The sequence below is a fragment of the Xiphophorus maculatus genome, chromosome 5 (assembly GCF_002775205.1).
Source record: "Xiphophorus maculatus strain JP 163 A chromosome 5, X_maculatus-5.0-male, whole genome shotgun sequence".
NCBI lineage: Eukaryota > Metazoa > Chordata > Actinopteri > Cyprinodontiformes > Poeciliidae > Xiphophorus > Xiphophorus maculatus.
Window position 1 is genome coordinate 11,980,543 of NC_036447.1, and position 17,428 is coordinate 11,997,970.

A 17,428-nucleotide genomic window follows, 5' to 3' on the forward strand; every position below is an offset into this window, starting at 1 on the left:
TGAACTTTCAAATTTGCAACTGAATTTTATATATATATTTATATATTTATTTTTTTGTTGTTTTTTTTTTTATAATGCTTTGATGTCCGAGCAGCAGTTGTAACAGTTGCACACTGATTTTGCTTTGCTCAAATTAACTTCTATCTTTCCTTTTATCTTCAAAAGATAACCGCCTTTATATTTTCACTTTGAATGATGAAGTTACATGCAACTTCTAGACAGAGCTAAGACATCATGGGATAAAATTTTTATGTATATACACTATATATATATACACACACACACTGTATATATGTGTGTGTGTGTGTGTGTGTGTGTGTGTGTGTGTGTGTGTGTGTGTGTGTGTGTGTGTGTGTGTACATGGGATATGGGATCAGCTATCCAGAGAGTTTGTCCTCAGAGCTGTGCTGAGGTTTTCTTTGGCCCCAGACCAACTCAGTTTCTCCCAAGATGCATGGAGCAACTCGGCACGCAGCTGTTCAAACAGAGCATGTGGCAAGACACGTCTGCCAGTCCAACAAGCTTGTTAAAAATCAATTACGGCTTTATTTGTTCTAACTTGATTGGGATCTAAGTGCAGATGCTCTGTGTGTACAAATGCATCAAACGGCTCTCCAAGGAAAGTCTCCTTTTCGGTTGGATTTGTGGCTTTTTTTAGGGTTAGTGTTAGCAGAGAAAAGTTTATGAATTTAATCTTTTAATGCCTGCTTTTTATGGGTTGAATGTTTACTCAGGGAATATGAGTAAAAGAAGTGTTTTTCTTACCCTACTTTGTCAGAAGAAAAAAAAAATTCCTCAGTATAATTAAGGGTGAGGTAGCATACTTCAGTCAGTTTAAATTTTTCTTTTTCACTTTACTGAATTCCCAATTCATTTGTGCTTAGGTGCGCAAAGAGTATGGCAAATGTCTGCGTACTCACTGCTGCAGCGGCAAGAGCGTGGAGACGTCCATCTCCTCCTCCAGTAAGACCACCACCTCACGGACCCCAGGCCGCTACTCTACAGGCTCACAGGTGAGCTTACCTGCCTGCACACCTGGACGCTACAGCACAGCAGACTCGCAGGTGAGGCGGGAGTGCGCCATGAGGGGTTTGGGTCTATCATGTTTCACTTTCAAATTGTCAAAAAAATTTCACTGCACAGAGCTCTGCAAGACTATTGATACCGCCTAAACTTTCTCACATTTCATGACATTTCATACACAAACTTCAATTTATTTTAATGCTATTTTATGTGACAGACTAGGACAAAAAGAGTGCAGAATTGCCAAGTGGAAGATTTTATTTTCTTTCTTCCCAAAGTTAACACTTTTTAGAATAGAATAGAATAGAATAGAATAGAATAGAATAGAATAGAATAGAATTACTTTATTCATCCCAGCAGGGAAATTATTTCGCAGTTACAGCAGCACAGACAACCAGATTGCTGGCTCTACCGGAATTGAAAACTGGTTTTTATATGTGGCGACCGACAGCTTTGCCTCCAGGAATATCTAGATTTAGCACCACTTCCCATCAGTATCCCCACCACATGGTGCTGCCACCACCATGTGTCTTGGTTCTAATGTTGTGTTCAGGGTATTATTTGTTCTTATAATGTTCTTTCGATGTGTTCTCGCCATGTTTCAATCAAGGCCAGATTTTTTAAGTGTATGGAGAAAAATACTGGCAGCAGATTTTCCCTCCTGAACTGTGGATCTGAGCAGATCCTACAGACTTAACATGGGTCTCTTTGCTGCTTCTCTGATTTCTGTTTTCCTTGTGGAACCTGGCAGTTTAGGTGGACAGCCAAGTCTTTGTCCTTTATGTGAATTTGTGCCACATGCTTTTATTGATGATGGATTAAATGGTCCTCTGAGATAGCCAAAAATTGAGATATTGTTTTATAACCTGGCCTACTTTAAATTGTCCACTGTGTTATGTTTGGCTTGAATGTTGTGTTCCTTGGGCTTTATTATTCTGTTTGTTCACTGATGTTGCAAGAAAAGCTTTCAAGGCCTTCATGGGATTTATGCAGAGGTTACTTAATACACATGTGGATCTTATTAGGCAATTTAGGAAAACAATTAGTTGCAGTGGATTTTTATCTTGGGCTATCAGACAACAAGGACCTAAATTCAAATGTTCACTATACTTTTGCTATTTCTAAATTTTCTTTTTTTACTTAGCATTTTCCTTCCACTATACCAATTATGCACTGCTTTTTGTTCTTGTGCCATTTGTTGTGGTAAAGCCATAAAATCAGGAGATCTTATAAGATCTCTGAATAGTTTTGCCAAACACTGTGCATCTTAATGTAATTAGTTCAAACAGCTGATTTTGATTGGCAATTTTCTTTTAGCATGAAAGTGAGGTAACCCAAACCCCGCCCAACATGGACATTGTTGCTGACATTCAGGTTTACAGAGTGAAAACAAGACTGATGCATGACTTTTTGTCCCTTTCTCGTTGGTTTTTGCTTTGTCTTTTTTCTTTACTGCCTCTCCTGCCCTTGTTTTGCACATCATATTCCACTTTTCTCACCCGATTTCTTCCCCTTTCTGTCATCCTTTCTTTCCTCCCTTCACTCGGCCCTGTCCCCCTCACTTGCTCCCTCCCTCTGTCACAATTGCGTTTTGCTTTTTCGTTCTTGCCTTTGCCCCGTGCCCCACCATCCTCACTCCTGTTCCCCAACACTTTCTCTCTCCCTTCGTTTCTCCCACGTGTAGAGTCGCATCAGACGGATGTGGAACGACACTGTGAGGAAACAGGAGTCCTCCTTCATCACTGGAGACATCAACAGCTCCGCCACGCTCAACAGAGGTAACCACGGGATACCTACCATTTGCTTCCACATCACTGTCACTACATCTACTTTACTAATAGCAGGAGGGTTGGAGGCTGCATAGGCTGTCATTTAGCAAAGTGGTGGGAGTCCAAACTTCTGATTATTGTATCCTTGAAGCAACGATGATGAAGAGAATTAGGTGTAAATATCACTTCCTGTTTTTAATGCAGCTTCTGTGGGTGGTTTGCAGGAAAAAAAGAAAAAGGGGCAGCCTCCTGTCAAAAATAGAACACCAGCCAATTTGCAACACTTTAGAGTGGCAAGCTAGTCCTGCAGGGGGGTATCTGCATTGAAAATGAAGATGTGTGGTAAAGCAATATTGAAAAAAAAAGGTTTGTGTGTATTTCTTAGCATGGTGGAACTCTATTGCTATTACTTGTCTCTTGATAACTAAATGTTCAGTGCCCTACAGAAGTCTAATTTCTGAATTAATGTGATAGACCAACACAAAGTAATGTATAATTGTGAAGTACAGGATTATACATATACAGGGGGGAGGAGAAGGGCAGGTAACAAATAAAAACTCACAAAAAGGAGCGTGCATTTGTTTTCATCTCCTCTGAGCCAACACTTTGAAGGAGTGCAATTATAGCTGCAAGTCTGTTTAAGGTTTAAGGAAACACTACAAGGTGTTTCTCTACCTTCTCCCTGTGTATTTTTCACCTCAGATTGCACTAAGAGTGTCCTGAACATCAATTCTCACATCTTGCCACAAATTCTAATTCGCATTTAGGTTCTGGACTTTTTGCTCTAATGCATATTTATGCTAATCTAATTGAAGTTGTGTTCATGTATTTGTAGAGTTGCAGGTGTGCCAAACATTTTCCATTTTTGATGATGGGAATTGATTAGGTGACTTCTGTGGATAAACCCTTGCACTAGATTTTATTTGGGGGTATTGGAGTAAGAAGGATAGAAAATAAAAGTTTACCTCCATTTCTAAATTTTTATTTGCAAGAAAGTTTTATTTGTAAAAGAAAAATGTATTTACATTACTCTGTGTTGGTCTGTGAAATGTTCAGCGTTTAAAGACCTTATTACGTAGTTTACACAGCAATATGCAAATGAATAATTACAGTACACTTAGGTAAATCCAGTTATTTAGATAAGCTGATTGTATTCAATTAGGAGTAGTATAATTAGAAAGCTTTTCAACAAAGGTTTAGCTCATGCAGTTGAAAGTATCACTGACATTTTCAGAGCTGTCTGTTTCCTTCACTCCAGACTAGGACACTATAATGGACCATAGTAGCGAAATCCATAAGCACAACCAGCTTAGGGCTAGTGTAATGAGGCCGTAGACACCTAAATGGCCAGACAGTCTGACACGCACACACTCACACCAAACACACTCTGCCATTTGTTAGTCTCCAAGTTGAGGGGTGGCCCTCGCTTTCTTCAGGCCACTAATAAGCTGTTAGCATGACAGATGGATACTAAAGCAGGCATGGTGCGTGTCAGCACTTGAATTATCACGCACTTAGTGAGGCTGGGCTTAGGAAACTCACACCTCCTTTCTGCTCTCACTCTTTTAAAGTGCGGTGGACGGAGCTGCTCAGCCAGAACATTTCCAAATGACTAGAAAGGGTGACACAATGAGCGAAGGTGGAATCACATTCAATTATTTCGGTTCGTCGAAATTTGCGGCTGCATGATGCGAGAACTCGCTTGGTTGTTAAATTTGGATACTCGCTTTATCTGATAACACTCAGACAACAGCATTACCAAAAGAAAGAAGTAGTTCTTAATAACAGCATAATTATTCCCGGGAGATGTGTGAATTTTTCCAATCAAATATGTTTGAGTAATGACAGCGGTTGCTGATGAAGGCAGAATAAATCCAGGCGCAGACAATTGCATCACCGAAGTAACGTGTAAATTGACAAATAATGTGCGGCCGCACGCCAGATAGATTATTGTATAGAAAGAGACAGCAGAAAGGAAAATTTATTTTTTTATCCCGCCTGTGTTTCTGAAGTCACTCAAAGTCTCTTCTGTAAACTGCCTTGAAAAAGTCTGAGTCAAGATTTTTCAGACTAGGAAATTCTTTTTGACAGTTTTTGAACCGGTCATCTGTGACAGCTGTAAGTCCAGGCTGTATGGATGATTTTCTACATGGTTCATTTCAGCAGGAAATGCATACAGAGCTAATTTATGTTACATATTATAGGGATAATTTAGCTTGTTCACTGACAAATACCTGATGCAAACCTCCAAACGTCAAATACAGCATGTTCCATAACAGACAGATATTTAAGGCTTATAAAGTAAATTAGAAACTTTGCTGCACTCCTTTGTGCCTTTCTGTCATTTTCAGGACAGGATCATTTTGATTCCCCAGTATAAAAAAAACAAACTACAAGTCAGTAGGATTTGATGGCCTTTTTGACACAGAGAGTTGAACTTCTTGAATGTTGTTGGTCATCTTACTTTACTTTTAGCATAAGTTTTATTGAAATATTGAAGCAGGAAATTTTCCGTTGGGACATCTCTACTTTAACCATTGTCTTTACTTTTTTTTTACCATAGGGGTAAAAATATTATTGTATTATGTTGACAAAAATAAGCTGTTTGAAAAAAGTTAGGTGAAAGAGATGGTTTTTAAAGCTCTACCATGCCAAAAAACAAAATTGTTCCAATGAAATATTGATCAAAGCAGAGTAGCCCTATGGGTTAAAGTTAGCTATGGCATAGTATGCTATACTTAAGATAAAAAAGTTTAAATTTCTTTGATCCTGTATTCAGTTGCAGCAAAAACCCAACCAACCTCCACCTTCAACAGTCAGAGATCTTAAGAAACACAAGCTGAGGAACAAGAATATTAAAATCTCTGGGATGTTTGCAGCAGATTAAATCCAAACAACCACAGCACTCTCTAATACAAACACTACTGAGAGAAATATTCTTCTATCATGCCAGAGATTTATATGAAAATCATTTAGATGTTTTAGTGTCTCTGTTAGCCGTAAGACAAATACTCGCTTACGAGTTGAGCTTCCGAGCCAGTTGTTGTTCAGTATAAAAAGAAATTGATACGGCCTGTCAAGATCATTTGTATTCTATGTTATTTTTTATAAATGTAGTGTCTTAATGTATACATGATTTGTCTCGCAGCAGAGGGAGAAAAATAGGACATTTTTTTGTGACCCTTTTGTCCATTAGCTATGGTGTATTTATGCATCTCTGCTGAAGCGTGTTGAACTGCAGCACAGCCTGCTCTGAGCTCTGCCACGCTCTCGTTGTCTCTCTGTCTCCCATCCCCTCTCCTCACTCAGCCTGTACGCATCGGCTGCAAGAATGACTTGTCAAGCTTTTTCTCAGCTTTCTCTCTAAACAGTGTTTGCTTGTTTGATTCACGTGTCCTCTTCTCTCCCTCTTTCTTCCAAACACACACTCGCTCTCCATCTCACTCTCCCTTCTTTTTTTCTCTTCTTCTTCTTGCTCACTTCCACTCTGCAACGGCTACACGCTCTGTCCTTTAACCTCTTCTTCGTTTTTTTACTCGACTGCTTTTCTCTCTTTTTTTTCTCTCTTGACTTGGCTGTTGCTTTTCTTCTCTCCTCCCTTTTCTCTTGCCTTGGCTGTTGCTCTTCCTTTCTCTTTCTCTATCTGCCTGTACCAGGAGCCATGGCTAATCATCTTATAACTAATGCTCTCCTTCGTCCCCATGGTACTAACAATCCTTATAACACTCTCCTGGGGGACTCGGCAGTCTATAACAACCCAGCCGTGGGCATGTACAACACCCAAGGTGTGGCCTAATGTTCCTATTATGAATGTTCAACTTTTAAAAGTTCTTTTACAGTTTTTTTTTATACCTTTTTTTTTTTGCATGGCTATTTTATTTAAAAGCACTTAAGCACCTGACTTATGGTTTTGACATGAGCTGATGAATGGCACTGTAACTTACTTGCATGGATACTGTGTCATTGTGATTGTGTGACTTCACCGATGTAGTTGCAGACTGACATTATCTTGTAGAAGCTGCTAAAGGTCTTAAAGAGGGACACCAAGATTGTTTGTGTGATGTAGAATAATTGAAAATGCGTCCAGTTGGCTGTAAATGAGAAGGTCCAAGAGCAAATCCTCCCCAAGTAAAATAACAACGCAAGATTTTCTGGATTCTTTGCTTTCTCTCAGCCAAACTACAGTACTGTTAGGAAGGTTTGCCGATGACAAGCTTTTTTGTTGCATCTAAATGTTTCAGATCTTCAAACATATTTTAATATCAGACAAAAATAACAAAGAAAAACAGAAAGCAGTTTCCAAAAGATGATTAATTTTTTCAGGTGGAAAGAATTATCTAAATCAATCTGACTCTTTGTGAAAATGCCGTTTCCTCCTTTATTAAATGATTTTTTTAATGATTTTATTTTAACACAAATAAAAACAATCTCAGAATATAAAGTAGGCTAAGAACACAACACCACAAATTATGAAACATTTTTGTCTGAGCTGCATCATTTAAAATTATGTTCAAAGTAGTTGGCATACAAAATAAAATTAATATTAAAAAAATACAAAAAATAATTTATGCGCTTAATAAAAAAACAAACATCATAAATATCCTACAAGTCTGGAACGGATTACAAAGACGTTTCTAAGTCTTTAGCACTCCAGTGAACCGTAGCAACAGCCATATTTGTCTATTGAAAATAGCACAAGTGTGCAAAACTCTTCACTGAGTGGCCGGTCACCCAAACTTACTTCAAGAGCGTATCAACGACTCATCCAAGAGTTCCTGCAAAAACAGAACACAATATTAGGCACTGCAGGCCTTTCATTCATCATGAAGATAGATACTAGTTCAGATCGTCAGCATCTTGAAACACAAAGTTTTCTTTCTATTTTTAATGTGAGTGACTTGATCTCTATCAACTATGTTTTAAATTTCTCCAATGTGACTGAATGAAAACGATTCCATAAAGAAGAGTTGGCCAAAATTCCCCCGCAGTGATGTAAAAGACGCATTGGCAGCTCTGGCAGAATGCATTACAGCTGTTGCTGCCACCTCTGGTGACAGTAGCGGAAATTAGTTTTAGATGGTAATTACTGTCACGTAGAGCCAGATTGATTTACATAGCTTTTTAATGTAGTCAGAGACCAAACAACTCCTGACGGTGCACGTTTGCCAGCAAGTAGCACTTCCTGCTATAATCTAATGTTTGGTAATTGTTCTGCTGTTGTGGTTTTGGGATCAGACGTTTTGGAGCCTAAAAAAGCAAGAAAGATCTACTGTGGTTAAAACAATAGTAGCAACATCAACATCTCTCACACAAACGTAATGAGTAAAAATGTGTCTCAAAACCAGAGGATGAGTTCTGGGTGTTCTGGATAGTAATATATTCACTCTTGAATTGGCCCTGCTTTAATAAGCAATTAGCTTTAACTCTGAGGCTCAAAACTAAGATGACTCTGACCTTTATCCTCTGCAGATAAGAGACACAGAACTCAATTATAAGTTAATGGAAGATAAAAAAAGAAATATCACTTTATATATCCTGATGTATCCTCGATTTTGTGTGCATGTTTCGTTATTGCAGCCTTTTGCTTTGAATGTTGCTTTGCATGCTTTATGTCAGGCTCATGTACATTTACTCAATTGTTTCAGTTTTAATTGTATTTTTTGTGATGTTTTTTTAATGTTTTTATCTGTGTGAACAATGGTTAACCTTTGTGAAAAGCAGCCAGTCAAATATTAGGGAGTACTACAGAATTGACAAACAAACATCTCATTTTGAACTATTGCTCTTGTTAAATTGACTCACACATTTGTTTCTTTTCTCTCTTTCCCCTCATGCTGTCCATTAGCACCTTACCGAGACACAAGTACGTTATGAACTACTGCTGAACTCTTAAGCAGTAACTTTCTTTATTCCCTTTTGATGCTTTTAGAGCTGTCTTAAGAAAACATTATGTACATAATTCTACACAATGCTTCTACATCATTTCATACTCAGGTCATTTGGATTCTTTTCATACAAATCAAAAGGAAGCCTATTTATCTTTGAAAATGCTATTTGTTTAAAATATGCATTTAATGCATACATTTATTTCAGCATTGTTAGTGAGATGCATTACATTGGAAGTATATTTAGCATTTTTTCCATTAATTATACAGGAAAACATTTTTGGATGTTGCAGTAAAGCTCTAACTTTTTAATTTGTTTTACATGAAGAGCTCACTTTAACTGCTAAAATGACTTGTGAAGCTTCTCAGACATGAATACATGAATACTTGAAGCATTCAAGCGATTGGGGTTCTTTTGTCAGTTTATTTATGAATTCTAACACGTTTTTTTCTTCATTCTTTGCTCCTCAGAGGGCATCCTGAACAATGCCAGAGACGCAAGTGTTATGGATACGCTCCCTCTTAATGGTAACCATCCCAACAACTTCAGCATGGCCAGCAGCGAGTACTTGAGCGACTGCGTTCAGATCCTGGATCGAAGCGGCGGGTACGGCACCCACAGCAACCACAAGGAGACAACCCTGGAGAAGAAGATCCTCAAGGAGCTGACATCCAACTACATTCCCCCTTATCTCAACAACCATGAGAGAGCCACCACTGAGCGCAGTCACAACCTGATGAACAAGCTGGTTAACAGCAGTATGGCCAACGGAGGTAACTGTGCTGTCATTTTTTCCAGTTGTGAGGGACCCACTGTTTTAGGTTTTGCTCTCCTCAGAGCCTAGAAGCTTCTGAAACCAGTAACACAACATTTATACAATCTTTCTCCTGTCCAACACTATGCAAAAACACAAATGTTTGAAGCAAATCTAGAAATCCCACTCTCAGTTACAGGCTTATGAAAAAAGGAAATACTATGTAACAGATTAACTATTTCAAAATTAGCTGTAGTTTGGAGAAGCTTCACTTTCTCTGTCTTCACCATGTATGAATCTCCTTTATTTATTGGTAAGATTTTTTTAACTGTCTCTAGATATCTGAAGGAGTTGTATATCCTAACATTGCACAGCTCTAAGCAACCTTCATTTTATGCAACACATCAAGCATTAACTTTGATGTGTTGTACCTAGCAACTGAAATAATTGCAAAATAGTAAATGGTTACAGTGAGGAAAATAAGTATTTGAACAACCTGCGACTTTGCAACTTCTCTCACTGATGGAGGGTTCTGAATTTTTCATCTTAGATGCATGTCTACCTAATACATAATCTAGATGTACATGCACCTAGATAATGTATTAAGTGCATGATCTAAAAAAAATATGGAAATCTCAATGTATGTTTTTTTTATTAATTTATTTGCTTTATTTAATTTAAATGCTTCACTGAAAACCAGCTCTGTGTAATCAGAAGAGGAGATTACATTGCAGGAATATGTGGCAATGATTGTAAGTCAAAAAGATATTTATTTCAAAGAGGAAATTATTGAGCCATCTCTTAACAATGTAGAGCTAAAATCATAAGAATGCCAGCAGCATAAATTGTTTCTGTAATTTCATTATATCTTCCTATAATAGGTTGACTTTTAGTAGATTTTAAAAGTTTATTTTTTTCCTGTTCTTTCAGGGAGCATGGCTGGGGGAAGCAGCAGCTCCAGCAGTGGAGTGAGTGGCTGTGTGGGCAGCAGTAAAGAGGACAACAGTCCTATAGTGCTGGACAACCCCGCCGCTTTCCCCCATGAGGAGAACCTGGGTTTGGAGATCATCCGAGAGGAGTCCAATGCACCCCTCCTGCCGCCACGGCCCCCCCCACCGGACAGCCACCCGCCTCCTCCACCTCCTCCTCACAGCTTCTCCCGGCAGCGGCGCATTGCCCAGGAGCCCAGTGAGAGCTTCTTCCCCCTGCTGACCAATGAGCACACCGACGAGCACACGCATTCGCCAAACCACAGAGACTCGCTCTACACGAGCATGCCGGTTTTGACAGACCTCCCCGACGGGCAGATGAACGGGCTGACGGATGGAGAGGAGGACAGCTCTGGGGAGCTCCAGCCCTGTAAGAGCGCCACGGCTCCAGAGCTGGATGATGTATACTATAAGAGCATGCCCAACTTGGGCTCCAGGAATCACCTTCACGAGCTGCAGAACTACTACCACATGGGCCGTGGGGGAAGCGATGGATATATGGTGTCTGGGAGCAAGGAGGAGTCTGATTCATCTCCAGAGGAGCCACCAGTGGACCCTTCTCATCTGGTCACCAGTCTATAGAGCCAGCTGAGTCCTTTATCCCTCTTAAACCCAGTTTGACTCTTTCAAAGTTCAAGTGATATCATTCTGTGTTGCTGACTGACAGACAGAGCTGACCTAACCCTGGATTCATACACTGTGTGACACAACAATTGTTTCTGACAATGTGGCTGAGAAATCACTGGTCAAAAAAACTGGTCAAATCAGAAAACGTGTTGTCATAAATGGTGCGAACTGGAAAGGGCGAGTCCCAAAGACAATCTGCGAGCATCAAGCAGGAATGGAAAGTTCAACTCAGAACAGGGAGGGGTTCTGCAATTATGTATCTGTGACTTTTAATTTGGAAACTTGGACTGATTGTAGCCCTGCAAGATCCCCCCGGTATGGACCTCTAGCAGATCCTAGCAAATAGTTTCCACTGACACCTCTACGTTGGCACAAGCCCTGGTTATTGGAGCTGCGTGTCTGTCTGTGTGTCTGTCTCTCTGTCAAAACTCTTATTCCAAGAGGGTAGAGCAGGACCTTCACTGATAAACTTTCCCCAAAGAGGCGTCACAATCCTGCCAGTCGAGTGAAGGATGTATTATATATCCCCTCACTAATGATCGTCCACGACAAAACCCATATCATTCTGGCAGTTCAACTGCATCCATATCACAACGATATTCCAAACTCTCTTCCTGTTCAAATCTGCTAAAACTGGAGTTGCGTATGGGCTGGTGTAACATTCCTGCAAACTGTAGTGGCTACAGAAAACAAAGACAGAATATAATATTACAAATGAATGAACAAGGGGGGGGGGAATAGGGTTTCATCGATTCTTCGCTCTTCTGTAAAGGTTTTTCATCATCAGAAGGATTGTGAGAAACCAGAAGCTGTTTATGTATTGTACAGAATAAAATAAAAGATACAAATGTTGCAAGTCTTTTATTTTTGGATTTTACGTTGCAAACTTTGTGTCTCTGGGACTGTTCCTAAGTGTCACAATGAAATATATTCTGGTCACGGACTGACCTCAGAAGGAGCAAGGAACAATCTTTTCGTGTCATTCTTTCGTAAATATGACAAAGCACTCCTCAATTAATATGCATTTACCCTACGCACACGACATTCTGGTTTGTTTTTTTTTATAGCAACGGCACTGTCACATTTTGCAAATCAGTTTTTACTGTATGCTTTACCACTGTGTAGATGTAAAACTGGATGGAGACAATGAAGTGATAATGGAGTAGGTACCTTTCGGGGAACTGCGTTGCTGGTGGAGGAGCTTGGATTAGAAGTATAAAGATGGACCAACAGACTGCAATAGGACGCTTTATGAAATATGTAATTTCTATTGCCAAGTTTTTTAACTGACATACATTGTTGCCCTGTTTAAAATAGATAAAAGCTGTTATTGTCTGAGCTATCATAAAAGCAGGTGACGTGCCACGATTCCAACTGGAACATGCACACGACAGCTCCTTCTAAAATCCCAGAAAGCCGATGTTTACTAATTAAAAGGGGGAGGGGAAATCATATGTGTATGAAGTGTAGCTTGCACATGTGTCCCACAAACCCCCTTCATTTCTGCCCCAGAAGAGAAATTATTTATTTATCTGTTCATTGGTATAAAGAAGGCTAAACAAGCTCAGAGGGAAGGAGGCTGGCTTCAGGGAAGAAAGGATTTAATGCGGCACTGGGTTTGTTTTTGTTTTTTTTTTGGTTGTTTCTTTTTAAGTTATTACGATCATGATTATTATTACAATATTACTGATAATTATTTATTCTTTTTGTATGGGTTCCAAGTTGAATGATCTCATAACTAATATTTGTTGTAACAGTGAAAGTTGTTTGCCAACAAATAAATTACTGACATAGCTTTGAGTTTCTGTGTCTTGGGTCCTTTTATGTCTTTTATTTATTTAGAACTTAATGCCATATATTAAAGAAATCCATCAGTGTTTTTTTTTCATGACCATCATGAGTCAAAGCTGTAAGTATTTTGCAGTGTACTTTTTAAATATATTGCTACCCACTTCCAGCTTGTAGCTTATATAAACAGCCTATATATTTCAAAATCTTTTGAGTGCCTTAAATGAGCGTTCCTCATGGCAAGACATAATCAGATTAAGCAACTTATTCTAGGACCATTTTGTAGTCCTAGAGGTATATATGCATGCAGCAGGTTTGCATTGTATAACATCTATAAATGATTTGCATATGCCAAAATAAATTCAAAAAAGCAATTGAACGTAGTGCATGACACATGATGGCCACCCAGGACAAAAGTAGAGGCTTCCTGCTTCAATGTAAGTTCTTTGAAGACATTATTTTTATGGGAGCAATTTATGTGATGAAGAAGTCATGAACTATTTAGCTTGCAAACTTTAAAGAACTGCCCAGATATTTATAAGAACTCTGTGGATAGCTAGTCTGCCACAGAGTCAGGTCTCTGATTCTGACCAGCATTGCTGTCGGATGCATCATGATTCCCATTTATACCCCAATTACTTTCACACCAACCTGCTTCATATTTGCATGGTGGCAGTGAACGGAAGCACCTGAAAATCTCATTTCTTTTAGTAATGTTTTACTCACAAGGCTTTACTGCATTACAGAAATCTCTCAAAATGTTTTTTTTCTAAGACAATGTCTGTCTGATGACACTCAAACTCCAGAGCCATTTTTAGTCATATACTGATTGTCACCTGCAGCTAGACTATAAATGGTAACCTACCTGTCAGTACACACCACTGGACACTAGTCATTTATGATTTAATTTATTGAAGCAAAAATTAATTTTAAAAAACTGTTTCATTTGCTGAAAGAAACTGTATGCAGACAAAAAAAGAAGACTTCTGGTCACCTTGGTGGTCTGTCTGCTGACTAACTCGATAGCAATTTGTTGTAACCCTTTGAATAGTGTTGGTTTCTAATCCCTCAGCTTTCATTATCTTTCTCCCTTGATACTAAGACTCTGATTGAGTCATAATCCCTCTTGCACAAAAAACATTTTTTTCATTTACCTCAATGGTTTTTTTCTGCATAGCAGGATTTTTTGAGGAAAGAGTAGTTTGGTCACACGTACAGTTGAAATCAGAACTTTACATACACCAAAAGAAAAAGAAGAAACACACACTTTTGTTCTCAGTGTCTGAGGTTACATCAGACCAAACATCTCCTGTATTAGAACAGTTAGTGTCATGAAACGGTGAGGTGAGGCAGACGCTTGAGACCCAGGTAGAAATGAAAATGATGATTTTAATGGTGAGAATGGCGAACCAAAATCCAAAAGTCCAAAACCCCGGCAGCACTGCTGAGCCGGAAACAGGGGCTCAACACAGGTAGCAACAGAGCAAACGAGTGGACTGATACAACTGACTGAGGACATAGACACCAAATGAGACGAGGACCCGACAGAGACACTGGGACACAGGTGACATTAAATACACGGGAGGGTAATCACAGAAACGAGACACACCTGGGAAACAATCAAGGGGAAGACAGGACAACACAAAGACTCGGGGACACAGAAAACTCTAATTAAATACACAGACAACACAGAACATGACAGTTAGAACTGCCACATTTATTTCTATTTGCTAAATTCCACTGTAATGAGAGAAATATGTCAGTCCATGTCATCAACATCAAAAGTTTATATACAAGGGGAGATAGAAGAATAAACTTGATTAAAAGATTCAGCTGTCTTGTTTAAAAAAAAATATATATATAATATCTCTTCAGGTAAGTGAAAAAATTGAAAATATACTTTCAAAGATAACAGTAAAATGGTCTGGCAGGGTAAACAAAGCAATTTTAACTGTGAAAAGGTGATAGACTCATTTTATCTAAGTTTGCTAATTTTTGAGGGAATGTTAATAATGTTTCTACATTTGGTAAATGAATTACTATTTTTTACATTTGTCAAAATAGTGTCAAAATGTGTTTTTACTTCAAGTTTTTATTGAGTGCTTTATGTAACAAAACATTCCTTAATGATACTTAAACATTAACTAAAAATACACTGTTTCCATCTTTTCCTTACAGTGCTGTCAAGTTGGTAAGTGAATTACAAGGTAAGTGAATTACGGTACAAACAGTGCTGCCATTGTATAGTAGCAAATACAAATTGTATGGGTATTCTTTTGACATCTAAATGAAACCAGATACTTACATACGTTGTGTAAAAAGATACGTAACCTTCTTTTCTTACTGTGTGACAGTAAATCAAGCTAAACATTTCCAATGTGAGGTCATTAGGTGGTGATTGCCAAGATCCTCCTTTTATTTTCCAACTTACAGAAAAAATAAATAACTTTTTCAAATTTTGGTTTCCTTTTTTAAACTCACAGCTGGGCATTTCTGCAGAATTTGGTCAAATTGCTGGTTAGACAGTTTTATTTTGACAAAATACTTTAGATGTCCTTCTACAAGCTTCTCACAATAGTTTCCTGGAATTGTGGCCCATTTGCTGCCATCCTTGTTCGCACACAACATTTCAGTTCTGCAAAGAAATTTTCTATTGTGCTGAGATCTACACTTTCTCTTAGCCACTTTATAAATGATTTGTTTGTGCTTTTTTTAAGTTATCATCCATTCGGAAGAACCATTTAAGTCACAGGATTGTGTAGAGAGGAGGCAGGTTGTTGAAAAATTACTCTATTAACTTAGCAAAAAATAAACAAAACCAAAAACAGACAGAAATCAAACTCTTGGGAAAAGCTATACTAAGCCTGAGAGGACTAGGATACATGCTGGAGGTAACAGTAGAATCTGATCCTGAACTGAACAACAGGGAAACAAGCAAAAGAAAATATTTTTTTAAGAACTAAGATATACAAAGAACTATAACTGAAGACTGTCACTAAGATCTGAAAATGTTAGGATTTTGGGTTGTTTTGTGTTTTTCTGGGTTTTTAGTTTGATTTATTTGTTGTCTGTTCTCCTCACTTATTCTCTGACCAGATCATTCTTGTTTTAGTTATGTTAATAAGATCATGTTATTAATTTCTTGTGTTTGGTTATTCTTACTTAGATTTGTTTCTGTCATGTTTCTCTCTCTTCCTCAGCCTGGTTCTGGTCTCCCCACCAGCTGCACTCAATTAGCAATCAGTCCCGGTCCATTGTTCCACCAAACACGCTCCCGGTACACCACCTCCTCTCCATCTCTCACTCCTTGCTGGTTCCTCTTGTTCGCTTCATGTCACCTGGTTTCTGTTGCTCTGTGTATTCATCCCACATTTTTGTAAATTGTTTCTGGATTTCTTAATTAAGACTATTTCATTATTTACCACGTGGATTCCACTTCCATTTTGGGCCTTCTCCATACACACACCAAGACAGGAAATGAATACATATGGAAAAACCAAGGTTAAGAACAAAGAAACTTAAATCTAATCTAGGTGATAATCTCTAGGTGATAATCTTGAGATGTTTATTAAATATTTCTACACTCCTTATGATTGCAGAACACACCAGTCCCTCTTGCATCACAAGACATATTTTGCATTTGGAGTAATATCTCCTTTATTGAGAGGCCTTTCAGTACATGTTAAGGATAGAACATTTTTCACTATGGCTAATGATGCTGTCTTACCAGCTTGAGCTAGTGTGTTCACAAGGTGTTTTTTGTTGCTCCAGGGTTGATTCAAGCATTTTGCACCAAAACACGCTTATCTCTGAGCCCCCAGACTCGTCTCCTTTATGGATGCTGTGATGGCTACACATTCCTGTGGTAATTATATTTTTGTATAATTGATTAAACAGATTGACACCTGTAGATGTGTGGTGGAAGTTACACCTAAGGACGAAACAGACATATGGAGGTCCACAATTTTGTGTCCTGATGTCTTGCATGGTGTTTTACATGGTGTCACACACGGAAGCATCTCTTTGACGTCTTGCCTTAGTAATAGGGCAGTTGGGTGTGGAGGTTCATTTGTTTTAGGAAATAGAAATAGTCGTGGAAATCCTAACTGCCATAAATCAGGAAAGGCTTAGGCTAATTTAATGTCAGACACAGAATTTGTTGTGTCTTTCATTACAACATGTGTAAATGTCTGGTTTCAATTTCTATACCATCTAACTGACTTTCTGCAAAACTGGTTTAAATAAAATTAAAATATGTTTTTGTCCCTGCATTAAAACCAAAAACATAAATCCATCCCACCATTTACGTCTAGCTACACCACCAAAACTGTTTTTCTGTCACTCACTTGCATAGTGTCTGGAATTTTACCATCTTTCATTTGCTTTGATCAGGAAATTTGAAGAACATAACAATGCAACAGGAGTTAGGAAAATGAGAACTAGTAGGGAACAAAAAAATATGGTAAAAAAAAAATGGATCGAAGGAAGAAGAAAATGAAGTTTCTATAAAGATATTTTCTTTGAAACCAAGTGAAGCCACCTAACATTCACACCTCCCTCCTGCTCGCTCTTTCCTCTGCCAGAAGCAGCCT

General features: G+C 38.5%; 1 protein-coding gene across 7 annotated transcripts in view; it reads left to right on the top strand.

The window, feature by feature from the left end:
- The window catches only part of LOC102235489 (adhesion G protein-coupled receptor L3-like), a 162,981-nt gene extending 150,132 nt beyond the window's left edge, over nt 1-12,849 (top strand). For 3 of the 7 annotated variants that reach the window (XM_014471006.2, XM_023333512.1, XM_023333511.1), the window contains exons 21-26: nt 885-1,064; nt 2,708-2,801; nt 6,449-6,577; nt 8,638-8,655; nt 9,149-9,451; nt 10,363-12,849. In XM_014471006.2, the coding sequence (XP_014326492.1) occupies nt 885-1,064; nt 2,708-2,801; nt 6,449-6,577; nt 8,638-8,655; nt 9,149-9,451; nt 10,363-11,003 (1,365 nt within the window). In that variant the 3' untranslated portion in view covers nt 11,004-12,849. The remainder of the gene's footprint in view (nt 1-884; nt 1,065-2,707; nt 2,802-6,448; nt 6,578-8,637; nt 8,656-9,148; nt 9,452-10,362) is intronic. The other 4 variants (XM_023333514.1, XM_023333513.1, XM_023333515.1 and 1 more) reach the window with 4 other exon arrangements.
- Nucleotides 12,850-17,428: the final 4,579 nt, after the last annotated feature.